The sequence below is a fragment of the Helianthus annuus genome, chromosome 1 (assembly GCF_002127325.2).
Source record: "Helianthus annuus cultivar XRQ/B chromosome 1, HanXRQr2.0-SUNRISE, whole genome shotgun sequence".
Taxonomy (NCBI): Eukaryota; Viridiplantae; Streptophyta; class Magnoliopsida; order Asterales; family Asteraceae; genus Helianthus; species Helianthus annuus.
In genome coordinates, this window is record NC_035433.2 from 83,202,808 (window position 1) to 83,223,449 (window position 20,642).

Here is a 20,642-nt window from a genome sequence, read left to right on the forward strand (position 1 = left end):
TCATAATGAAGGTTGTAAAAAAGTTGATATAACTAAATTTTTAAGTATAAGTATATATAGATATTGGCCATGGCTTTTTTGGTTCATGAACTATGTACGGACTTTTATAGTGCCACCAGAACATGTGTGCCCCTGTTTTCACCCAAGAAGTTAAAAAATCCAATCTTTAAAAGTGGTTAGCCTTTAGTTTCTTAAAAAATAAATAAATAATTTTTTGAATCTTACAGGGTCTGACTTGAACATAACCCCAACGCTCTGATCCATCTTGAGTGCATGTAGCCATGGCTAATCTTCCATGAAAATGTGGAAGAACAATGCATGTTATGGTAGTAATGAATAAAATTGCAAAACTGAAATTTCTCATTTTGCAAAAAAGATGAAAAGTTTAGACTAATATGAGAAGACAATTGAAGGTATTTATATGCATGGGAAAGGGAATTATTGATCAAGGATGGGCAATTACAACTTGAAAGACACAAATATATTTAAGAGGCTCATAATGAAGGTTGTAAAAAAGTTGATATTGGGAAGAATATATTGAGACTTGGGGTCAACCAAATGATGAAAGGAGATGAAGAGTTGTTCTTAAATTTCCTTTAATTCTATTATTTCGGTTATGTTATCTTTAATTATTGTAATTCTAATTTCTCCTTTAATTCCATTAATTCAGTTACTTTAATTCTATTATTTCAATTATGTTATCTTTAATTATTGTAATTCTAATTTCTTCTTTAATTCCATTAATTCAGTTACGTTATCTTTAATTTTATTTTAAGTCTAACAAAGGGAGATGAAGAGTTGTTCTTAAAATTCCTTTAATTCTATAACACACGTATATATTTTAAAGTAAATGTTTAAAGTTTTTTTATTCCTTTAAAATTCCTTTAATTCCATTAATTCAGTTACGTTATCTTTAATTTTATTTTAAGTCTAATTTGTTACAATTATAATATTAATTTTACTAATTTGAAGAAAAAATGTATTTAAGAGACTCATGTATTTAAGAGTCTCATTAATGAAGGTTGTAAAATAGTTCATATAACTAAATTTTTAATTATATATAGATAATTTTAAATTTATTCAACCCGTACAATATGGTTCTTATAGATATAATTTTTTATTATTTAATATATAAAATTATATTTATTTAACCCGTACAATAAAAGAGGTTTTTAAATATATATTGTTTTATTATTTAGTATATAAAATTCATTTATTCGACCCATGTAATACACGGGGTTATAACCTATTTAAATAATAAAATAATATATCTTTGAAAGCCTCTTTTATTGCACGGATTAATTAAATATAATTTTATATATCAAAAAGATTATATCTATAGGAACCATATTATACGGGTTGAATATAAATGTAATTTTATATACTAAATAATAAAAAATATATATCTTTAAAATCACGTGTATTACACTGAGTGAATAAATGTAATATTGTTTACCAATTAATAAAAAAGTTATATCTTTAAAAACCCTCGTGTATTACACGACTTGAATAAATATGATTTTATATACCAAATAATACAAAAATTATATTTAAAAAAACTAATGGATATACTCGGTATGTGATAGATATGGTGATTGCGGAGATGATTATTGAAAAGAAGATACAGTGGACAAACATGTTATTCAAGAAGCAAATAAGCAGCCATTTAAGTGATAAAATCTAAATTATATTTAAAAAACTGCGTAATAAATCTAATTTAAAAGAAGACTAAGACTTTGTTATTATTAGTAAAATCAATGATTTTATATTTGTAATTTTGTTTGGTATTATTTTATTAAAAAGTGCATATTAACAAAATAATATTTAGCTGGAATATTATCTATAAGTAATTAGAAGAGATTAAACTAAATAATAATCATCCATAAGATATTAAACTAAATAATATTTAGTAGGAGGGTATTAATTGGAAGAGATTGGTTATCTATAATTAATTAGAAGATATTAAATTAAAATAATAGTTATTCATAAGACATGGCCTAATATGAGGACAAGTGTCCCATAAATCATAAATGGTTTCTTTTATTATATAGTATAGATTTTTTTTATTTTTTTATTTTTTTTATCATCAAAAGATAAGATAGCTAGCAATTTTTTAGATTTTTGTTATGATTTTTTTTTTTATAACTAGGACTTTGTGTTGCAATGTCGTATTTTTATCAGTTGTTCATTCGTCTAACGTCTTTATACGTCTCATTGGTGCCAATTTGTTGGCACTGAGTAAATATATACGTGTGTACAATTCGTGTAACACCAATATTCACCGTGTATTGTGGAAGTAAGTAGTGCTTCGGTTTGTTATGTAAATGTGTAAAAAGTTGATAATGAAGGTCACTAAATCATACTCATTTAAAATATATTTGATTTGTTATGTATGTAAGTTTTTTAGGGAGGATGGTAATCCAAATATATCAAAAGTAGTTAGAATTACAAATTCAATTACTTTAACCCTACGTGGTTGATTTGTAATGTATGGATCAACTACTCATTCGAGTGGTGTTATGCACCTAGCAAAAAAAGATGTGTAGAACTCACACTCAGTTTAGCGCTCAGTCTAGAAGTGGTAATCCTCTTATTATCTTCAATGGTTTGACAACCGCATTGTGTTCATATTACGAGTTGCATGACTTACCATATGGAGATGGCAAAATGGTAGGACCGCTAGCAACACATTTTGTCTGTGGTCCGTTTGACACACGAGAGCACGGATAGCATACGAATTATATGCTAACCATACATTTTGCTTAGCCACATATTGCATGTTTTCATCATATTATTTGTTATACCTAATATCCATTCAGGTTGGGCGGTATCCTTACTTCACATGCCCAACCTCATGGTATGGAGTTGTCTCATTGCTTCACATGTTTCACTTGCCCAACCTTACGGTATGAAGTTGTCTCATTACTTCACATGCTTCACTTGCCTAACCTCACGGTATGAAGTTGTCTCGTTGCTTCACATGCTTCATTTGCCTATTTCTTTTCTATATTTTTGGATATGCCAAGTATCGATGCAAACCTTCTTGCCGCAACATAACCCAAATTAAATACCACATAGGCTAAATTTTAGTTACTCCACTTGCCAAAATCCTTCTTGCCACTAGGGGCGTACCCACCCTAAAGCGCGAGGTGGTGGGCGCATCCATTGAAAAAATTAGTGTAATTTTATACCGTAAAATTCCGTCCGCACCCTTTAAAAATTTTCAGTCGCACTCCTTAAATATTTTTAACCGCCCGTCTTAAAAAATATTATGAATTTAAAAAAATAAAAAATATATATATAAACACTAATTATACATATTAATTCAAAGTGGTCATGAATAGTGTTTTGTTTTTATTTAGTATTATTTTATTAATTATTCATTTAATTGTTTAGTAATAAGATAATTATTAGGTATTTGTACTTTTTATTAGTAGCATTTTGTTTAGCATTCAGTTTGATTGTTTTATAATAATTTAAGTTCCGATCACAATGATAGCGACACGATATATGTTATCAAACAAAAAACCATAAAAATTAATAAATACCGGTACCGATGTTGTTCAGTTCGGTACGGTGTGATAGGAATACGATCTTAGTTTATCGAAAGAAAAAAAATAAAAATAAATCCCAGTAATGATACAAATATTGTTCAGTCGGTTTCGGTTTGGGTTGGTACGATAGCGGCACAATAGCCGTTTTCCATAATGTTTATATGACAACGTTGAAAAAAATAAACACAGAATGCAAACCAACCAAACCGATATCAACTGAACAACATACAAATCAAATGATGTGTTGTGAGGGTTGATGTGTTGTATTGCAAGCAGTTGACACAAGTTCGATTGTTGTTGTGTCTGATTCTATGTTTTGCCAATGTGGGGCTAGCCCACTTGGTGGAGACATATGCCTCTTAAGTGAGATGTTCCAGGTTCAATCCTGGGCAAGGGTGATAAATATTAGAATTATTGGTGAATAGAGCAGAACAGGCGTTGTCATTCAAAAAAATGAGCATCGGTACTGGTACTGGTATGGATATTCGTTTTTATTGTTTTCGATCGATGTAAGGTTTTCTCTTTCGATTACTATAGCGAGTGTAGGTACCGTAACGAACTAAACAGATACTAACCGAATTTTCGCCGCGAAGCGCGAGAGGAAAATCACTAGTTATTATTAAATACATAATATAATTATATATTTATTATGTATCCACTTCACCCAATTAAACTACTAATCTTATAAGTTTAAGCCCAACCCAACCCAACCCAAACAAAAAAATTAGTAAAATAACCCATTACACTCAATCACGCATTGTCCGGCTTTTGCAATCCCCAGCCCTGAAGAAAACCCCAACGAAGCACGACCTACTATCCAGTTGGACGACATCATTTTTTATAGTTTTATTTTCTTACTGAATGTTTGGGAGAAATAGAGTGATAGGGAAGTAGATAAGGTTGATCTTTGTGTGTTTGTTGATGCTTTGTTATTATTGATTATATTGTTTTATTTGAATCTTTGTTTATTTATGTTATTTGAATCAATTAAAACTAGGGTTTTATTGTTTAGGAGTGTCTCTCTAGATGATATTTTGGATAGATATCAAATTGAAGCAATTAAAACTAGGGTTTTATTGTTTAGGAATGTCTCTCTAGATGATATTTTAGATAGATTTCAAAAAATGAAAAGGGTACAGTTTTAAATATGTTCGTATGACGTTTGACTTTTGTTGATAATTATATAAATTTTAGTTTGATTTTGTTTTGTTTTACATGACCCGGCCCGATCTGACCCACTATGAACCGGAATTTTTTGTATATTAGGGGTCTAAAATCCTTAAAATTTTCCGTACCCCTTAAAAAAAATTCCTAGATCAACATACCCTCCACCATCACATACATCTGCTTTACTAACCTTCCTTGTAATAACCATACACCTTCTACTTTACCACAATTGTCACTGTGTGTGACAACGTAACCCAATTTTTTTAATTAACAAAAGATGTCACTGTGTGTGACAACGTATATAAAGTTTTATGAAAATTTTGTGACTTATACTACGATTAATACATTTATTATGAATTAAAACCTTTGGGTTTTACAATGATATTTAGATTGAAATAAAACTTTAATAAATAAGTAAACATATATTTTTTTTGAGCGGCCAACGAATCTTGTAAATTGGCTACTGCCTAGTGGCGAAATTCACCACATCGGGATAGACTCGTCTTCGAACCAGGAAAACCCTAGCCTAGGGCCGAAGACCGTGAACACTTGTCCGAAGGCATGACAGTGCAGTAAGGTAAAACCCGCTCAGTTCAAGGATCGAACCTGAGTCACTTGAAACACCAGATCTCTCATTTACCACTTCAACACAAGCTCATTGGTAAGTAAATATTGATAAACGTACACAAATCCAGTAAGTTCATCAAATCTATTTTTTTAGCTTTATGTTATTTTAGGCTTTTATAATGAACTAGCCTATATCCCGTGTGACACACGGGTTTAAAAAATACAATTAATAACCTATTATTTAATATGATGTTTTATATCTTAACAATCAAAATAACATCTAAGAGCATTGACATTGATGCCTTCATCTTCATTTATATAATTTAATCAAAAAATTTATTTTTCTCTAAATTATCTTTAGTTTTAAAAAACCTATCACGTCCATCTCTATATCTATATCTTTATCTAACTCACAAACACTAATTTTATTATTTATTTCTCTTTCCTACACACTCACAACAAAAAATATAGTGGATGGATATGAGCCTCTAAATATACAGGTTTACTTTAACGTCTTCACAAATTCTCTATTATAAAGATATCAATGTAATGGTATTTTTGTTGTTTCCTCTATTTCTTTACGTATGATTAATTATCGTTCGCATCCTTCTATACTTTGATTATCTAAATTATTATTACCATATGTAACAAATTTAAAATATAAATGTATAAGAGGTCTTTAAAATTAAATAGATGAAAAGTAATTATTTTGATATAACACAATTATAATTTAATAAATAAATACGTATATATGACTAAATTAAGTTATATATAAAAAAATACACAACTTATACAATGTTAATACATATGATATAAATAAAATGTTACTTTAAATTTAAATTACATCTGAATTTTTATATATACTACTAAAGTTATCATTATATTACATTTTAAACAATGGCAATAAATGAAAATAAGGATAATAAAATTCATACAATATACTAACGTGTCTGACTTAAACTAAACATAAAGCGACATACACGTACACTTCACTGTTACTGAACACATGATATTTAGTTTTTCAAGAATTTTATCAAAACATTTGTACCATTTGTAATATCTGATAGCAATGGTGTATAATAGATATTAGAACCAGTGTCAATGGGAGGTGGATTTAGAAACGATGGATAAGAATTTACAACTTCCTTCCCATAAGCGGCACTTCCGTTACTTGGTGATTTGTTATTAGTAAGTGGGATATTTTCAATACCTGCTTTATGATAAGAAAAATTAAGAATCAGAATAATAGCGTACATTTAATATTTACATGAAATGAAAAATGAAAATTTTTAAAAATCTTACGAATGTAGAGTAACTTTTAAATAGAGTTTATTAAATACAAAATTATAGGAAAACATATATATTACCTCTAGATTTGTTCGGGGAATTCCTTTTATCCATCTCTTGTTTTCGAATAACTATTCTTTTTCCAAAATCTAGAATGAATAAAGATATTTAACATATAATCAAATACGAAAAAAAAACATACCATTTGTAATGTTTGAAAGCGGACTTCGTATTTGAACGCCTGAATAAAAAAGGAAGAAAATTTCATTACTTTAAAAGAATTGTTTAAAAAAATAGAAATATTATTATTGAATTGGCATATATTATTGACACATATAGGAATGTATTGAAAAAACAATCTTGGCTTTGGCAACTCAAATCATAAAGTTTGGCTTTTTTGGCTGCCATATGTAATTTCCTTTTTTTTCGCATAACCTTTGCTTCAAAAGAGCGATCGTTTTCATCTGTGGATAATATATGCAAAAAATAAGGAAAAAAGTAAACTAAATAGAATAAAAGAAAAGTGAATTTCGAGAGGTATTTGAAAAACTTATTTATTATAATTTTTAAGATAAAAAATACATAATAAGTTATGGAATACTTTCAAATTCGAAGATTTGAATGTGTAAAGGGAAAAAAATGCAAAAATAAGGTATGTAAAATTAAACATATGTGGTTAAAAATGAGTTTTTTAAAAAAAGTAATAAGTTGATTTAAGTATATAAGAAAGTCAGTTTAAAAAAGTAACATAAATTTATTAAAAAATATTTTGTTAAACCTAAATTATAGGTGTCGATTTATAAACAAAAATTCAAGATTTTTGGTAACTACTATGAAATGAAAATTATAATGTGTATTATAAAAATAAAGTTGTTGAGAAAGGACTTGGGTTTAAAAAGTTATAAAAGTTATCTTTAAAATAGAATGACATAAAATATAATGATTGGAAAAATAAAAAGACAAATGTCACAAAACATTAATAAACTTAAAAACAAAAGATAGTACTTGCTTCAGAATAGTGTTAAACCATGGAGTACAACAAAAGGAAATGCAAATTCGGAAACATAATTGTGGGAATGATTCCAAGCTTTTAAAGTACTTCTTAAACGATTAACCGAAATTAAAACACACTAAGATAACATAGAAATAGAACACGTAGAACATAAAGACTGTGAAGTCTTCATTTCTCAATGTTTGGAGTTAGGAGACTTGGTTTCCCAGGTTTAGCTGTTTTCGTGGTGGACAATGCTCCCTTTTCTTCCATTTCATAACTCCCAACCAAGTTTTTCTTGAAAGAAGGTTTACGGGTTCTCCTCTTAGAGATCGCGGGCTCACCAAATTCCTTAGTGGCAATGTCAGTCTCTTCCAAATTATTGACCAAAGGGGTGATTACATTATCATCCATGGACTCAGCAACATCCTAAAAATGATATACAAATTTTACGTGAAAAAAAATACTGGAAAATGCTTTAAATTTTATGGATTCAATTGTGAAAATTAAAAAGTATTTGCTTAAAATAAAATACCTTTGCTTTCACGTCTTTGCTTGAATTGGTAACATCGACTCCCATAATAACATCAGTGGGGTTATCATCCTGCGTTTTATGTAGAGTACAATTGTAAGGAAAAAATACTCAGAAAAAATATGTAGGATAACATATAATTGAAAAATAAAGTGTAATAAAGAGTAATTTTAGAAAGTAGAAAATGCATACATTCAGGTTAACAGTATCTTCTGAATCCATATCAGTGAACCTGTTGTTCAAAGAAACAGACGTCTCAACCTACAATGTAATACGAAAAATTAGTATTGAAAAATACAATAAACATTAAATGAAAAGTTAAAAAAACATCCACAATTAATACTATTACCTCAATGTTGTTTGCTTTCTTCTCAAGCTCAAATATGATATCCTCATCATCAGAAAACTTAGAAACACCGAAAAACCAAAAGTTGTTTTCAATGTTGAACTCACTGATATCAATCTTAAATGCAAATTTTTTCCCCAAAAGAGATTCAAACTCGTCAGGATAGGGACCCTTATCACCACCCTGTAGTATATATACAAATATAAATATGAAATATTAGAGGGGACAAAATTAACAATGTGCAAAATTAATAAATAAAAACTTACAGCAACATGTTTCTCAATTAACTTTGCAGCAGTTGTTTTTAGGATTCTGCAAGCATCTCTGTCAAACAATGTCAATGACACAGTTCCACTTGAATCTTGAACAGTCAATGGAATTTTAAGCCTACATAACAAAGTGTAACAATGAAAGTTAAGAAATATAAACACCTAAGAGAAACAAAATAATTATAACGTTTTCAAATATGTTTAGACCTCTCAGTATATTGAATCACAGTGTCCTTGCAAGTTGCCGTTTTGCACTCATAAACATCTTCTTCATCAACCAACACATCAACCGTAGGTGTATCATCAACAACTTTTTTGAAAACCTTCTTGTTACAAGCAAAATAATACCATGGCAAACCTTCGGATATCATTTGAACAGTACCAACAATAACAACAGACTTTGCCTAAAAAAATAGTAGTTTAGTTATAACAGAAATAAAGTTAATATAAAAACAGAGTCATGTAATTTACCTGATTGAGATTTACTTCAGCTATGTTGTTGAATTCAGATTTAACAACATACTCATTATACAATGATAAAAAGATTCCAGAAAGCCGAGAAGATTGACTCGAACATGAAGAAGCAGCAGAGCTTTTAATAAGCCTGTTAGAAATATTTATATTAAATTAATAGCTTTGTATGTATAATAACTTACCAAACAAATTTATTTAAGAAAATCTGGGGTTTTTTAATTAAAATGATTAACCTGTTACGAAAAGCAGTAATTTCATCACAAGCAGAATTGATGAAAAGCTTTGAAACATTGAAACAGCTGTTAACATAACCAAAACGACCAAAGTACTTTAGTGTACCAAACTGCAGAATGACAATAATAACACCATGTTGTTCTCTGTTTTCCCAGTGCTCTAGAATCCGATCAGCATAAGAATCCCAAAAAGAAAGGTATATAGAATCCATCCTTCGGGATGTACAAACAGCGTTAAACAAAAGGACTAAAAATTTTAATTTAGAATTTCAAATCAATATATTGATTACGAATAAAACTACTTACTCTAGATCTTGAATGATGACATTGAGTTTCTTGGTGTCTTTACCCCTTGCTGTCTTAAACTTCTTAAGGTCTTTAACATCAGCAACAAAACCAATAACATCTAAATAATCACAGTTAGGCAAAATGTTCAAAAATGTTACCTATTTTAAAAATTTAGCTAAAATACATGTATAAGGTTTATAGTTACCTATAGATTTGTTTTCAGGAACAGTTTTCTCAATGATATCCTTAAAGGATGTGAATGAGAAGCCATAGATGGGACCATTGAAATCCTTACATGGCTGAACATCAGTATCACAGTAGATTCCCAGCTTGTTTTTGTTGTCCACATACTTGTACTTGGACTCATTTAAACCAATAGTGGGTTTGACAATGAAATAGCAATCTATTATGAACGCACAAAAATTACATGGAAGTTGATTAATTAAGAAGGTTATAACTAACTTATTATAACAGGCATAAGTACGCTTTTTTAAAGCTATTTTAATGCAATCAATGTTCATACTATTTGGAGATTAATTAAGAAGGTAAACATATACATTGCAGTTGGCTATTTAACCAGGTTTTAACTTATTGAGATTAAGATTAATAACAACCAAAGTTTAAACTATTTGGAGATAAAGAATTACATTTTATCAATTTGAGGGATAATGTAAATGTAAATTTTCTAAATATTTTGGATGTATAAAAGATAAAAATGTAAGCTACTTCATTCATAATAAGGTCAAAATTTATGGATGGGGATTCGATCTACTCAAGAGTTTTATGTGCTAGTATAATGAAAAAATTCATAATACAAAAAAAAAGATAAAAAACCAAGTATTTAATAAGTATACATTTATTGTAAGTTCATAAAGACCCAAAGAATATTTCATAAGTACACCTTTATGGACTTTAACAGTTATAAGCAACTGAAATAATACACATATACAATTAAATAAAAACCGTCGGGTATTCCTAAGTACACCTTATTTATAATTATGTATATGTAAATAACCTCAATTTCATATCTTAAATTAATGTCATTTTTAAGTTAAGTAATTGCATGTTGTGTGTTCAAACAAAGTTTGGCAGTTCATAAAGAAACAAAGAATATAACAAAGTCCACTATGATAAATTACATCTTAGAAAGGAAGTTAGAAAAAACAGACAAACATGCAATATTGTGCACTAAAATAAATATACAAAACTTAAAAAGGTAGAAACATATTACCAGATTCATTCAAAAGATGTTCAAATTTGGGAAACCATCTTCGGAGAACATTGGCTTGCATGGTTGTTCCCTGAAAAAAAAACATGAAAATCTACGTCAAAAAAGGGAAAAGAACAGAAAAATATGACATACATGGTTGTTACAAACATATACCTCTTCATCAACAACAATCATTTCGATTGAGTAAAACTGATCTGGATTGTTATACATAGGCTGCTTCCATAACCGTAGTACACGAACCTTCACAGTGTAATCACGGCGAGCAAGGTCCAAATCCTTCAAATAAGTGATGTTACTGTATCATAAAATATAGGGTTAATAGTATCAAGTGTAAAATATTCAATGAATAACAAAACCATTAAAGGGAAAAATATTAGAGAGATGGGTACCCGAGCTCCATTAGTTAACTCTTTTGCTTGAAAGCTGAAATGCAACAATGAGAGTTAAGTGGATGATGAAGAATGAAGGTGGGAGAGTGGATATAAATAGTGGGGAATGAAAGAAAACAACAAAACTATTTTGAGGTATGTGAAAAGCAGAAAAAGTTATCTTTCTTGGTTGACTGTAGTTGAATAACTAAAACATGAAACAATTTGAAATGTGTTGTTTGTCCTTATAGTGGACCGTTTAAAAACAGACCTGTACACAAAAAGTGTGGTCAAACTTCATTTTTAAATTTTTATCTTATCTACTTAAAATGAACAGTCAATTTCAAGTGTTAACCATTTGAAGGTCAACTGCTGAATTTTGTGAAACAAACAAAACATTCAGTCCCATATTAGGCTTTCAATTTTGTTTGTATTATTATGTTTTTTTCCTGCTGTCTTTTTCAGGACATTTATAGCCTGTAATATAAGTTACTTCTGTTTTGTTAGCTTTTGTAATGTTAATACTTGTTCTGATATTAGAGATGGATGTGAGATATCTATTTGTATAGTTAACGAAAAAGTTTGTTCAAGATCAAATTAAGGAAGTTTTATAAAGAACAACAACGACTATAGTGTTTAAAAAGAAACAAACTAATGTTTGCGAGAAAAACAGTTAAAAACAAAATTCGGGTGGGTTGTTAAATAAAAGTATTTTACTGAAACTGATTAACATAATTTGTTTTAGTTTCAAGATAGCAAATATTGTTAGTGAATTATTCAAACACCGAGAAATATCTACTTAACAGTTTAAATGTTCAAATACTAATAAATGAAGTGGAATCACCAAAAAAGGACTTGTGCGTTTAAAAACAGATGGATAAAAAGTGAGGGAAAAAATTGTTGGTAAGGTCAACTACAACAAAAAGGTCTTTCATAAGGTCAAAATTTAAAATTATGGAAAAGAGGAAACAAAGAGTTTGTTTTTATCTGCTTTTACTGCTGTCTATAACTTAGGAAAGCGAAAAAGTTAAAAAGCGGAACAGTGTTTTTAGGAAACGGTTTGAATACCTACTTGATCAAAAGACTAACTTCTATACTTTAGGAAATTTAAGAAGTTTACAGTCTAAAAAGTTAAAAAAACTGTTAAAAGAAATACCAACATTATTCAGATATTTTCTATAGTTTTTATTCAGAAATACATAATGGTTACAAAATATTCATAAAAAAAAAATACCTAATAGGTCAAATTGGTGACATAAGGGTTAACCAAGATGAAATCATAGCAACAAACTTTTGGTTTAAATTGTACAATCATTAGTAATAAACGCATTGTTCTATTTGTGAGTAAATTAACAACAAAAAGGAAAATGAAACTTAAAATTGTATGTACCTTTCGTCAATTTAAAAGTCCACTAAATAACAATTGGGATTCAGGTATGCATCAATCAAATGATCAAACTGATGACTCGAAGGAAAGTAGGTTGTATGCCCTACAACAAAAAACAGTTGTTGAAAATCAAAAGTATAAACGCATTGATCTAATTGTGAGTAAATTAACAACAAAAAGGAAAATGAAACTTAAAATTTTATGTACCTTTCGACAATTTCAAATTCCACTGAATCACAATTCGGAATCAGGTATGCATCAATCAAATGATCAAACTGATGACTGGAAGGAAAGTAAGTTGTATGCCCTACAACAAAAAACAGTTGTTGAAAATCAAAAGTCTATGATCAACCAAAACTGAACTTAAAAAAACATGTACTCCAGTGCTAAACTACAAAATATCATCTAAGGCTAGATATCAAAGGTGAAATTATTCACGGCAAACATCCACAAACAAAAAGGAACATTCAACAAAATATTGGATTATCAAATCAAATCATATTCAGATTTCAGATATTAAGATTCAGATATGTTATAAATAATTACTTTTTCAAATCCATAATCCATAATGTTAATATAACTAAAAATTAAAAACCAAAATATTAGTCATATTAAGTCAACAATTGAATTTGAATTATCAATACAAAAAATTAGTATGAATATTCAAGTACCAAGTTACAATTCCTCAATTACATTTTAAAATGTTTATTAACAGCTTGAGTTGGTTTAGGGAAAATTATCAATATTAAATAGACTTATCTGATTAGAGCAATTCCAAAGAAGAATGAACTGAAGTGCTAATCAAATGAAGCCCACCAAGTTGATTGACTGCCAATACTTGAATAAACCCTAATCTGTTCAAAGCAAAATCAAATGTTAGAATAACAAAAATGAATCACAAATCATAAAAACTAACACAAAATCAACAAAGACATGAAGAAAAATATATTTACCTGTTTATCGAGTGGTTAAGACCTTCAGACATGATTGACTGATGAAAAATATCAATGGATGAAGAAACCCTAATATCATAAACGGTGGTTCAGATCTAGAAAAAAAAATAACAAAATCAACTAAAGTGCAAGAATCAAGAACAATGATCAAAAATTGAAGAAACCCATACCTGTGAAACGCGTGGTTAACAGCTTCAAGCCTGATTCACTGCCGTTAACTCAAGAATGGATGATGAAACCCTAATATCATAAACGGTGGTTCAGATCTAGAAAAAAAAATAACAAAATCAACTAAAGTGCAAGAATCAAGAACAATGATAAAAAATTGAAGAAACCCATACCTGTGAAACGCGTGGTTAAGAGCTTCAAGCCTGATTCACTGCCGTTAACTCAAGAATGGAAGATGAAACCCTAATATCATAAACGGTGGTTCAGATCTAGAAAAAAAAATAACAAAATCAACTAAAGTGCAAGAATCAAGAACAATGATCAAAAATTGAAGAAACCCATACCTGTGAAACGCGTGGTTAAGAGCTTCAAGCCTGATTCACTGCCGTTAACTCAAGAATGGATGATGAAACCCTAATATCATCAACGGTTGCAGCAGATCTATAAAAAAAAAGAAAGGAAATCAAGTAAACAAATTGCAGGATTGAAGAACAATGAAAAAAAAAAGTATTAATCACATACCTGTTAAGCACGTGGATAAGAACTTCAACCATAGATGAGAACTGAAGAGAAAAATTGGATGAGGGATTGTTGAGGAGAGAAGAAGGAAATGGAGCGGCGCTGTAAAGGATTAGGGTTTGTGTGGAATGAAAGAAAGAACCCGGTTCACAATCGTGTAGACGTGGACACCCTATCTTTTGAACACGGTAGTATATTGATTGAGAGGTTGACATGTGTATAGGGGGAATGTGGGGGTGCCAAGTGGCAGAACCTTGTTTCTTTTATTATAGTTAGAGATTAAAGCCAACCAGGATCCCCTTCTAACGATTTGTAGCTCCTCAACATTACGTTGAACATGTTAGTATTTACACGTTCTCATCATAAGTTGATAACTTCTTCATGTCATATGGATAACAATGTATGGTAATATTAGCATCCTAAATATCTAATGAATATTAATCTTAGATTTCATGGCACAATGTTGATCTAAAAATCCAAGATAAGCGCCTTAAACGAGTGATCACTACTACAAAAAACATCATTAAAAACGGTGAATTGTAGCCAATTAAAACGGTTTTAAGAAACCCGTTTTAAAAGCCAAATCACCGTTTTATAAAAATAATCCTTTTAAATCGGTTATACAAACCCGTTTTATTTGATATACATTAAAGTGCCATATATTTATTTAAAACGGTTCATTTATTTGAAACCGTTGTTTTCTTATGACCAAATAAAACGGTTAAAAAAAACAAAATTGAACCGCTATTTTTGCTAAATTATTCTCAAATAAAACGGTATAAGATATTCAATTAAAACGGTTTTAAAAACAATATAAAAAACCAAAACCATCGTGATAAAAAACATCTTATAAACCGTTTTATTTGATTTATCATTTCAACCGTTTTATTTGAGTATGTTATTTGAGGTTTGTTTTGTTTCAATTAAAACGGTTTCAAAATCCTATATACCGTTTTATTTGATTTATTTTTTATTTTCAATCGTTTCATTTGAGTATGTTAATTGAGTTTTGTTTAGTTTGTTTTAAAATTTATATATATCTATATATTTTCCTTGTAATCCTTATTATTTAAAACAGTTTCAACAATTTCACCGATTTATTTGTTATATGCATTTTATATTTTAAATATATAATTCTAAAATCCATATATACGTGTTTACAGTAACATTGATTTGATTAGGGTTTAGTTTGCTTTGTGTGGTTGCCGTCAAGTGATCTAAAACAAATTCTTCAGGTAAGGTTAGTTTGGTTATCGATTCTTGAATGTTAGTTATAACACTTATATTTATTTTTTCATGATCAGAGCACAAAATTTGGTTTGGAAGAGCAATAATCATAATCAATTTGGTTCAGAAGAGCAATAATCATAATCATCAGACCATATCTACCAAACCATTTTCAAGAATTGTTTATTAAGGTAACATTATTATATTTTTAGCTTATATAATCATTGACTTATACAAACTTGCATCTTTAAATTAAAAATAATTATATAGAGCATAAGGGTTAGGCTAAACGTAACGTCATTGTTACTTGTCATACCCCTCCCCTAATCTATCATTCCATCCATGATTTTTTCCTCTAAAATTTTGTGATTTTCTAGATTAATTGTAGATGAAAGAAATTTTATTTTTTCGTCTTGACCGCAATCAATTAAAATTTATAAGTTGGAATCTAAGTAACAATTTTTAAAGTAACATTGAATTTTTGTTTGATAGGTTTTAATATTATGATCTGTTTTGATAAAAAAATGAGGAAGTTATTTTTTTTTTTTTTTTTGAACAGCAAATATTACATAAACACTCTTAAATTACATTAATTCTACCCCATGCCAGGATTTGAACCCTGGTCTCTCCCCAAGAGATACAAAGCCTCTACCACCCCACTAAAGTGGTGATAAATGAGGAAGTTATTAGTTGGGTCTTTTCTTTCATAAACTAATAGTTTGGATATAAAGGATTTGGTTAATTTGATTAACCATTGTTGATGAATATAAACAAAGTTCGATATATATTTCTTGAAATATGGTTTTACAAATGTTTTTAAAATTTGTTAGTAATAAAGAAATGATATTAATATTATTATTTATGTTAATATTATTAGTATAATAACCATGATAATTTTACTACTACTAATAATAATAAATTTAAAAAACTCATATTTATTTTATTTGACATAATAAGAAAAATTTTAAGTGGAAAAACATTGAAGGTGGTGATATGTTAAATAAAGAAGGCTAAAGTAATTAAATAAAAGATTTAAAAGTTTTAGGGGAGGGGGGGGGGGAGGGGTTATAGCTAGTAAAAAGATGAAAAAAATGGTACGTTTAGCGGCCCGTATTTATAAACCTTGTAGATTATACCCGTCTAAAATTAATCTATTAGAGATTAATTTTGGATTGTCCCCTTTTTCGGGACTGCTTTTTGATTATTCTATCTCATTTAGGATATATATATACACACGCGCGCATTTTAACGAGTTGATTATGTAAAAAAATTGGCAACATTTCTCTTTATACTCCATCGGGTATGTTCTTTTTGCATGCATACCTGAGGAGTTAAAGAGAAATGCTGTCGATTTTTTTACATAATCAACTCGTTATAATGTGTGTGTGTGTATATATATATATGAGATAGAATAATCAAAAAGTGGGTTAGGATTCACCGCCTTAAATTGCTTTAGGATTACTTATTTATTCACATCATATATGTGCATTTATATCTTTTATTTGTTTGTTTAAAAATTTCAGATGAATCGTAATCATTGGATGTACAAAACTGGGAGATTTAACCCTGCATATTTGAGAGGCGTGCAAAGTTTTATTAAGATTGCTGAAGATGATCGTGTACTAAAAGGAAATGAATCAATTCCGTGTCCTTGTATGGAATGCAAAAATTTTACCGAATTTAAAGAAATAAAGGACATCAGACATCATTTGATTACAAATGGTTTTATGTATAATTATACTTGTTGGTCAAAACATGGGGAATCACTTGCCAATCGTAGCACAACATCGACTAGTTCTGTTGGTTATAATGATGAGAACAATGATTCATACATTAGTGATGATAATGACAATTTAAATGACAGTGATGACAATTTAAACGATAACAATGATAATTTAAAAGACATATTCGATGATTTGGAAACTAATATTGGTGACAATGATCAAGAAAAACTACAACAGATATTTGCCGATTCGGAAAAACCATTATATACAGGTTGTGAAAACTATTCTAAACTCAGTGCAGTGTTGAAATTGTTCAACTTAAAGTCGAAGTACGGATGGAGCGATAAGAGTTTTACAAGTCTATTAGTGGTTTTGAATGACATGCTTCCCAAAGACAACGAGTTACCCATATCCTTATACCAAGCTAAAAAAATGATGTGTCCAATGGGATTAAAAGTTAAAAGAATACATGCATGTCCGAATGACTGTATCCTATATAGAAATGAGTTCGAAAACAGTCATGAATGTCCTACATGTGGTGCATCGAGGTACAAGCGAAAAAAAGAAGTTGCTGAATATGATGACGATGTGACGAAAAATGGACCACCCGCTAAATTGTTGTGGTATTTTCCCATTATACCGAGACTTAAACGTTTATTTGCTAATGCTAAAGAATCAAAATTATTGCGTTGGCATTTTGAAGATCGTAAAAAAGATGGAAAGTTAAGACATGTGGCGGATTCACCTCAGTGGAGAAATATTGATTATAAATTTCCAGATTTTGGTACCGAGATTAGAAATATACGGTTTAGTCTTAGTTCGGACGGTATCAATCCTTTTGCAAATATGAGTAGTCGTCATAGTACTTGGCCGGTTCTTATGTGCATCTACAATCTTCCACCATGGTTATGTATGAAACGAAAATACATAATAATGTCGTTGTTAATTCAAGGTCCATACCAACCCGGTAATGACATTGATGTTTATTTATCTCCTTTGATTGATGACATGAAAACACTATGGAGTACAGGCGTAAACATGTATGATGCTTATAAAAAAGAGAACTTTACTTTGAGAGCCATGATTTTTTGCACCATAAGTGATTTTCCAGCATATGGAAATTTGTCAGGATATAGTACGAAAGGTAAAAAAGCTTGTCCAGTATGTGAAGACGAAACAAGTTCGATATGGTTAAATAATTGCAGAAAAACCGTGTATATGGGACATCGACGATTTCTTCCCACTAACCACCGTTATCGAAGAAAAACCAAAGAGTTTGATGGAAATACTGAGCTCCGAACGGTTCGGAAAGGGGGTTTTGATGCATATTCGCGAGTTGAAGGTATAAACACCGTGTTGGGAAAAAGAACTCGTACTGAGAAAGGAACTCGTACCAAGAAAGGAACTCGTACCAAGAAAGGAACTCGTACCAAGAAAGGAACTCGTACTGAGAAAGGAACTCATATCGAAAATAGAGATAATTGGAAAAAAAGGTCAATTTTTTGGGATTTACCTTACTGGAAATGTTTGGAAGTTCGACATTGCCTAGATGTTATGCATATTGAAAAGAATGTGTGTGATAGTTTGTTGGGCTTATTGCTAAATATTTCCGGAAAAACTAAAGATGGTGTTAATGCTCGTAAAGACATGGAAGAGATGGGAATACGTAAAGAGCTTGCCCCTGTTGAGAGTGTGAATGGTACTTATCTCCCACCTGCATTTTATACTATGTCAAAGGCAGAAAAAACAAAGTTTTGTAAATGTTTACATGATATTAAAGTCCCATCTAGCTATTCTGCAAATATTAAAAGTTTGGTGTCGATGAAAGAGTGTAAATTGCTTGGTATGAAGTCTCATGATTGTCATGTTTTAATGACACATATGATTCCTATTGCAATTCGTGGATTATTACCGGAGAACATTCGACATACAATCACAAAACTTTGTTTGTTTTTTAACATGATTCACACAAAGGTTATTGATCCCGAAGTCTTGGACGAATGGCAAAAGGAAATTATCATTACCCTTTGTGAACTAGAGATGCATTTTCCACCGTCCTTTTTTGATATAATGGTACACCTGATATCTCATATCGTACAAGAGATTAAGGCTTGTGGTCCTGTATTCCTACGTTACATGTACCCTTTTGAAAGATACATGGGTTTCTTAAAAGGTTATGTAAGAAACCGTAACCATCCCGAGGGCAGTATTGTTGAAGGATATATTTGCGAAGAGCCGACCGAGTTCTGCACAGGTAATGGTATCATAAGAACTATAATATTATTAATTGATATTAGTTTTGATAGATACAATTTACAATATACTAACTGATATATTCACAGGTTATTTGGAAGGTGTCGAAAGTATTGGTGTTCCTAAAAGTCGTCATTCAGGTCGACTTGCAGGTTTGGGAGTAGTTGGTATGAAAATAATAGATCCAGGCTATGAGGATCTACAACTTGCACATTTTGTTGTTCTACAACATATGACATGCATTGCTTCATATATTGAAGAACACATGGAAATATGACGATCGACGCATTTGCAAAAGACAGAAAAATGGTACAAAACTAAACATAACGAACAGTTTTCTGAATGGATGAAGAACAAGGTGGCGAAAACTTACGATCAACCAAATGTTGATAAAACTGTGCAAAAGTTGGGGCAGGGGCCAGATTTTAGAGTAAAATCATACCAAGGGTATGATATTAACGGTTATACATTTTACACTAAAAATCAAGATAAAAAAAGTGCAACGCAAAATAGCGGAGTCACGTTAATAGCCTCAGCTACAGAATTTGACAGAGTTAATCACGCCAAAAGAATCGCCACAAACTCATATTATGGTGTCATAGAAGAAATTTGGGAGTTAAATTACGATGATATCATTATACCTTTGTTAAAATGTAAGTGGGTCGATAATCGTACAGGTGTTAAAGTTGATGAATATGGTTTTACACTTGTCGATCTTACCACTGATGGGTATAAATCCGAACCATTCATTCTTGCAAGTCAAGCCACACAAGTGTTTTTTGTGAATGACCCAAGCAAACCAAAATACCATATAGTATTGCAAAGTAAACGTCGTATTCTTGGTGTTGATCATGTTGTTGATGAGGAAGAGTACAACCAATTTGATGAGCTACCGCCATTTTCCGTCGGTGTTCAATCGATAAACGAATCTGCAACTGATGGCGTCACATACGTACGATCCGACCACAACGAAAGGATATATGTTGAATAATCAAGGTTGATATGATATATCTATATTTTACTTCTTATTAAATCGTTGAAGCCAATTTACTAATAAACCTTTTTTTTCCAGGAATGATCGAAACCAAGAAAAGAAAAGAAGAA

The 20,642-nt window shown here is 30.1% G+C and overlaps 2 protein-coding genes and 1 long non-coding RNA gene across 4 annotated transcripts; 1 reads left to right on the forward strand and 2 right to left on the reverse strand.

Moving 5' to 3' along the window:
- Window positions 1-7,618: 7,618 nt before the first annotated feature.
- On the reverse strand, window positions 7,619-11,413 carry LOC110926756. Its single transcript, XM_022170455.2, has 13 exons — window positions 11,329-11,413; window positions 11,093-11,234; window positions 10,940-11,009; window positions 9,914-10,111; window positions 9,727-9,826; window positions 9,421-9,633; window positions 9,185-9,317; window positions 8,921-9,117; window positions 8,711-8,831; window positions 8,448-8,627; window positions 8,291-8,359; window positions 8,102-8,170; window positions 7,619-7,995 (listed from the first exon to the last, which is right to left on the reverse strand). The coding sequence occupies exons 1-13, from the start codon at window positions 11,337-11,339 to the stop codon at window positions 7,756-7,758; spliced, it is 1,743 nt and encodes a 580-aa protein (XP_022026147.2). The 5' UTR covers window positions 11,340-11,413; the 3' UTR covers window positions 7,619-7,755.
- A 1,145-nt stretch (window positions 11,414-12,558) lies between these two features.
- Window positions 12,559-14,174, reverse strand: LOC110926757. 2 transcript variants are annotated; one of them, XR_002585390.2, is made up of 5 exons: window positions 13,989-14,048; window positions 13,818-13,887; window positions 13,648-13,716; window positions 12,902-13,548; window positions 12,559-12,797 (listed from the first exon to the last, which is right to left on the reverse strand). It is a non-coding gene; the product is annotated as an uncharacterized LOC110926757 (long non-coding RNA). The 2 variants fall into 2 exon arrangements; XR_004888381.1 differs by lacking the exons at window positions 13,818-13,887; window positions 13,989-14,048 and adding an exon at window positions 14,160-14,174.
- Window positions 14,175-16,643: 2,469 nt separating this feature from the next.
- Window positions 16,644-19,815, forward strand: LOC110926755. The gene is made up of 3 exons (XM_022170454.1): window positions 16,644-16,655; window positions 17,085-19,539; window positions 19,628-19,815. The coding sequence occupies exons 1-3, from the start codon at window positions 16,644-16,646 to the stop codon at window positions 19,813-19,815; spliced, it is 2,655 nt and encodes an 884-aa protein (XP_022026146.1).
- The last annotated feature ends 827 nt before the right edge of the window (window positions 19,816-20,642 follow it).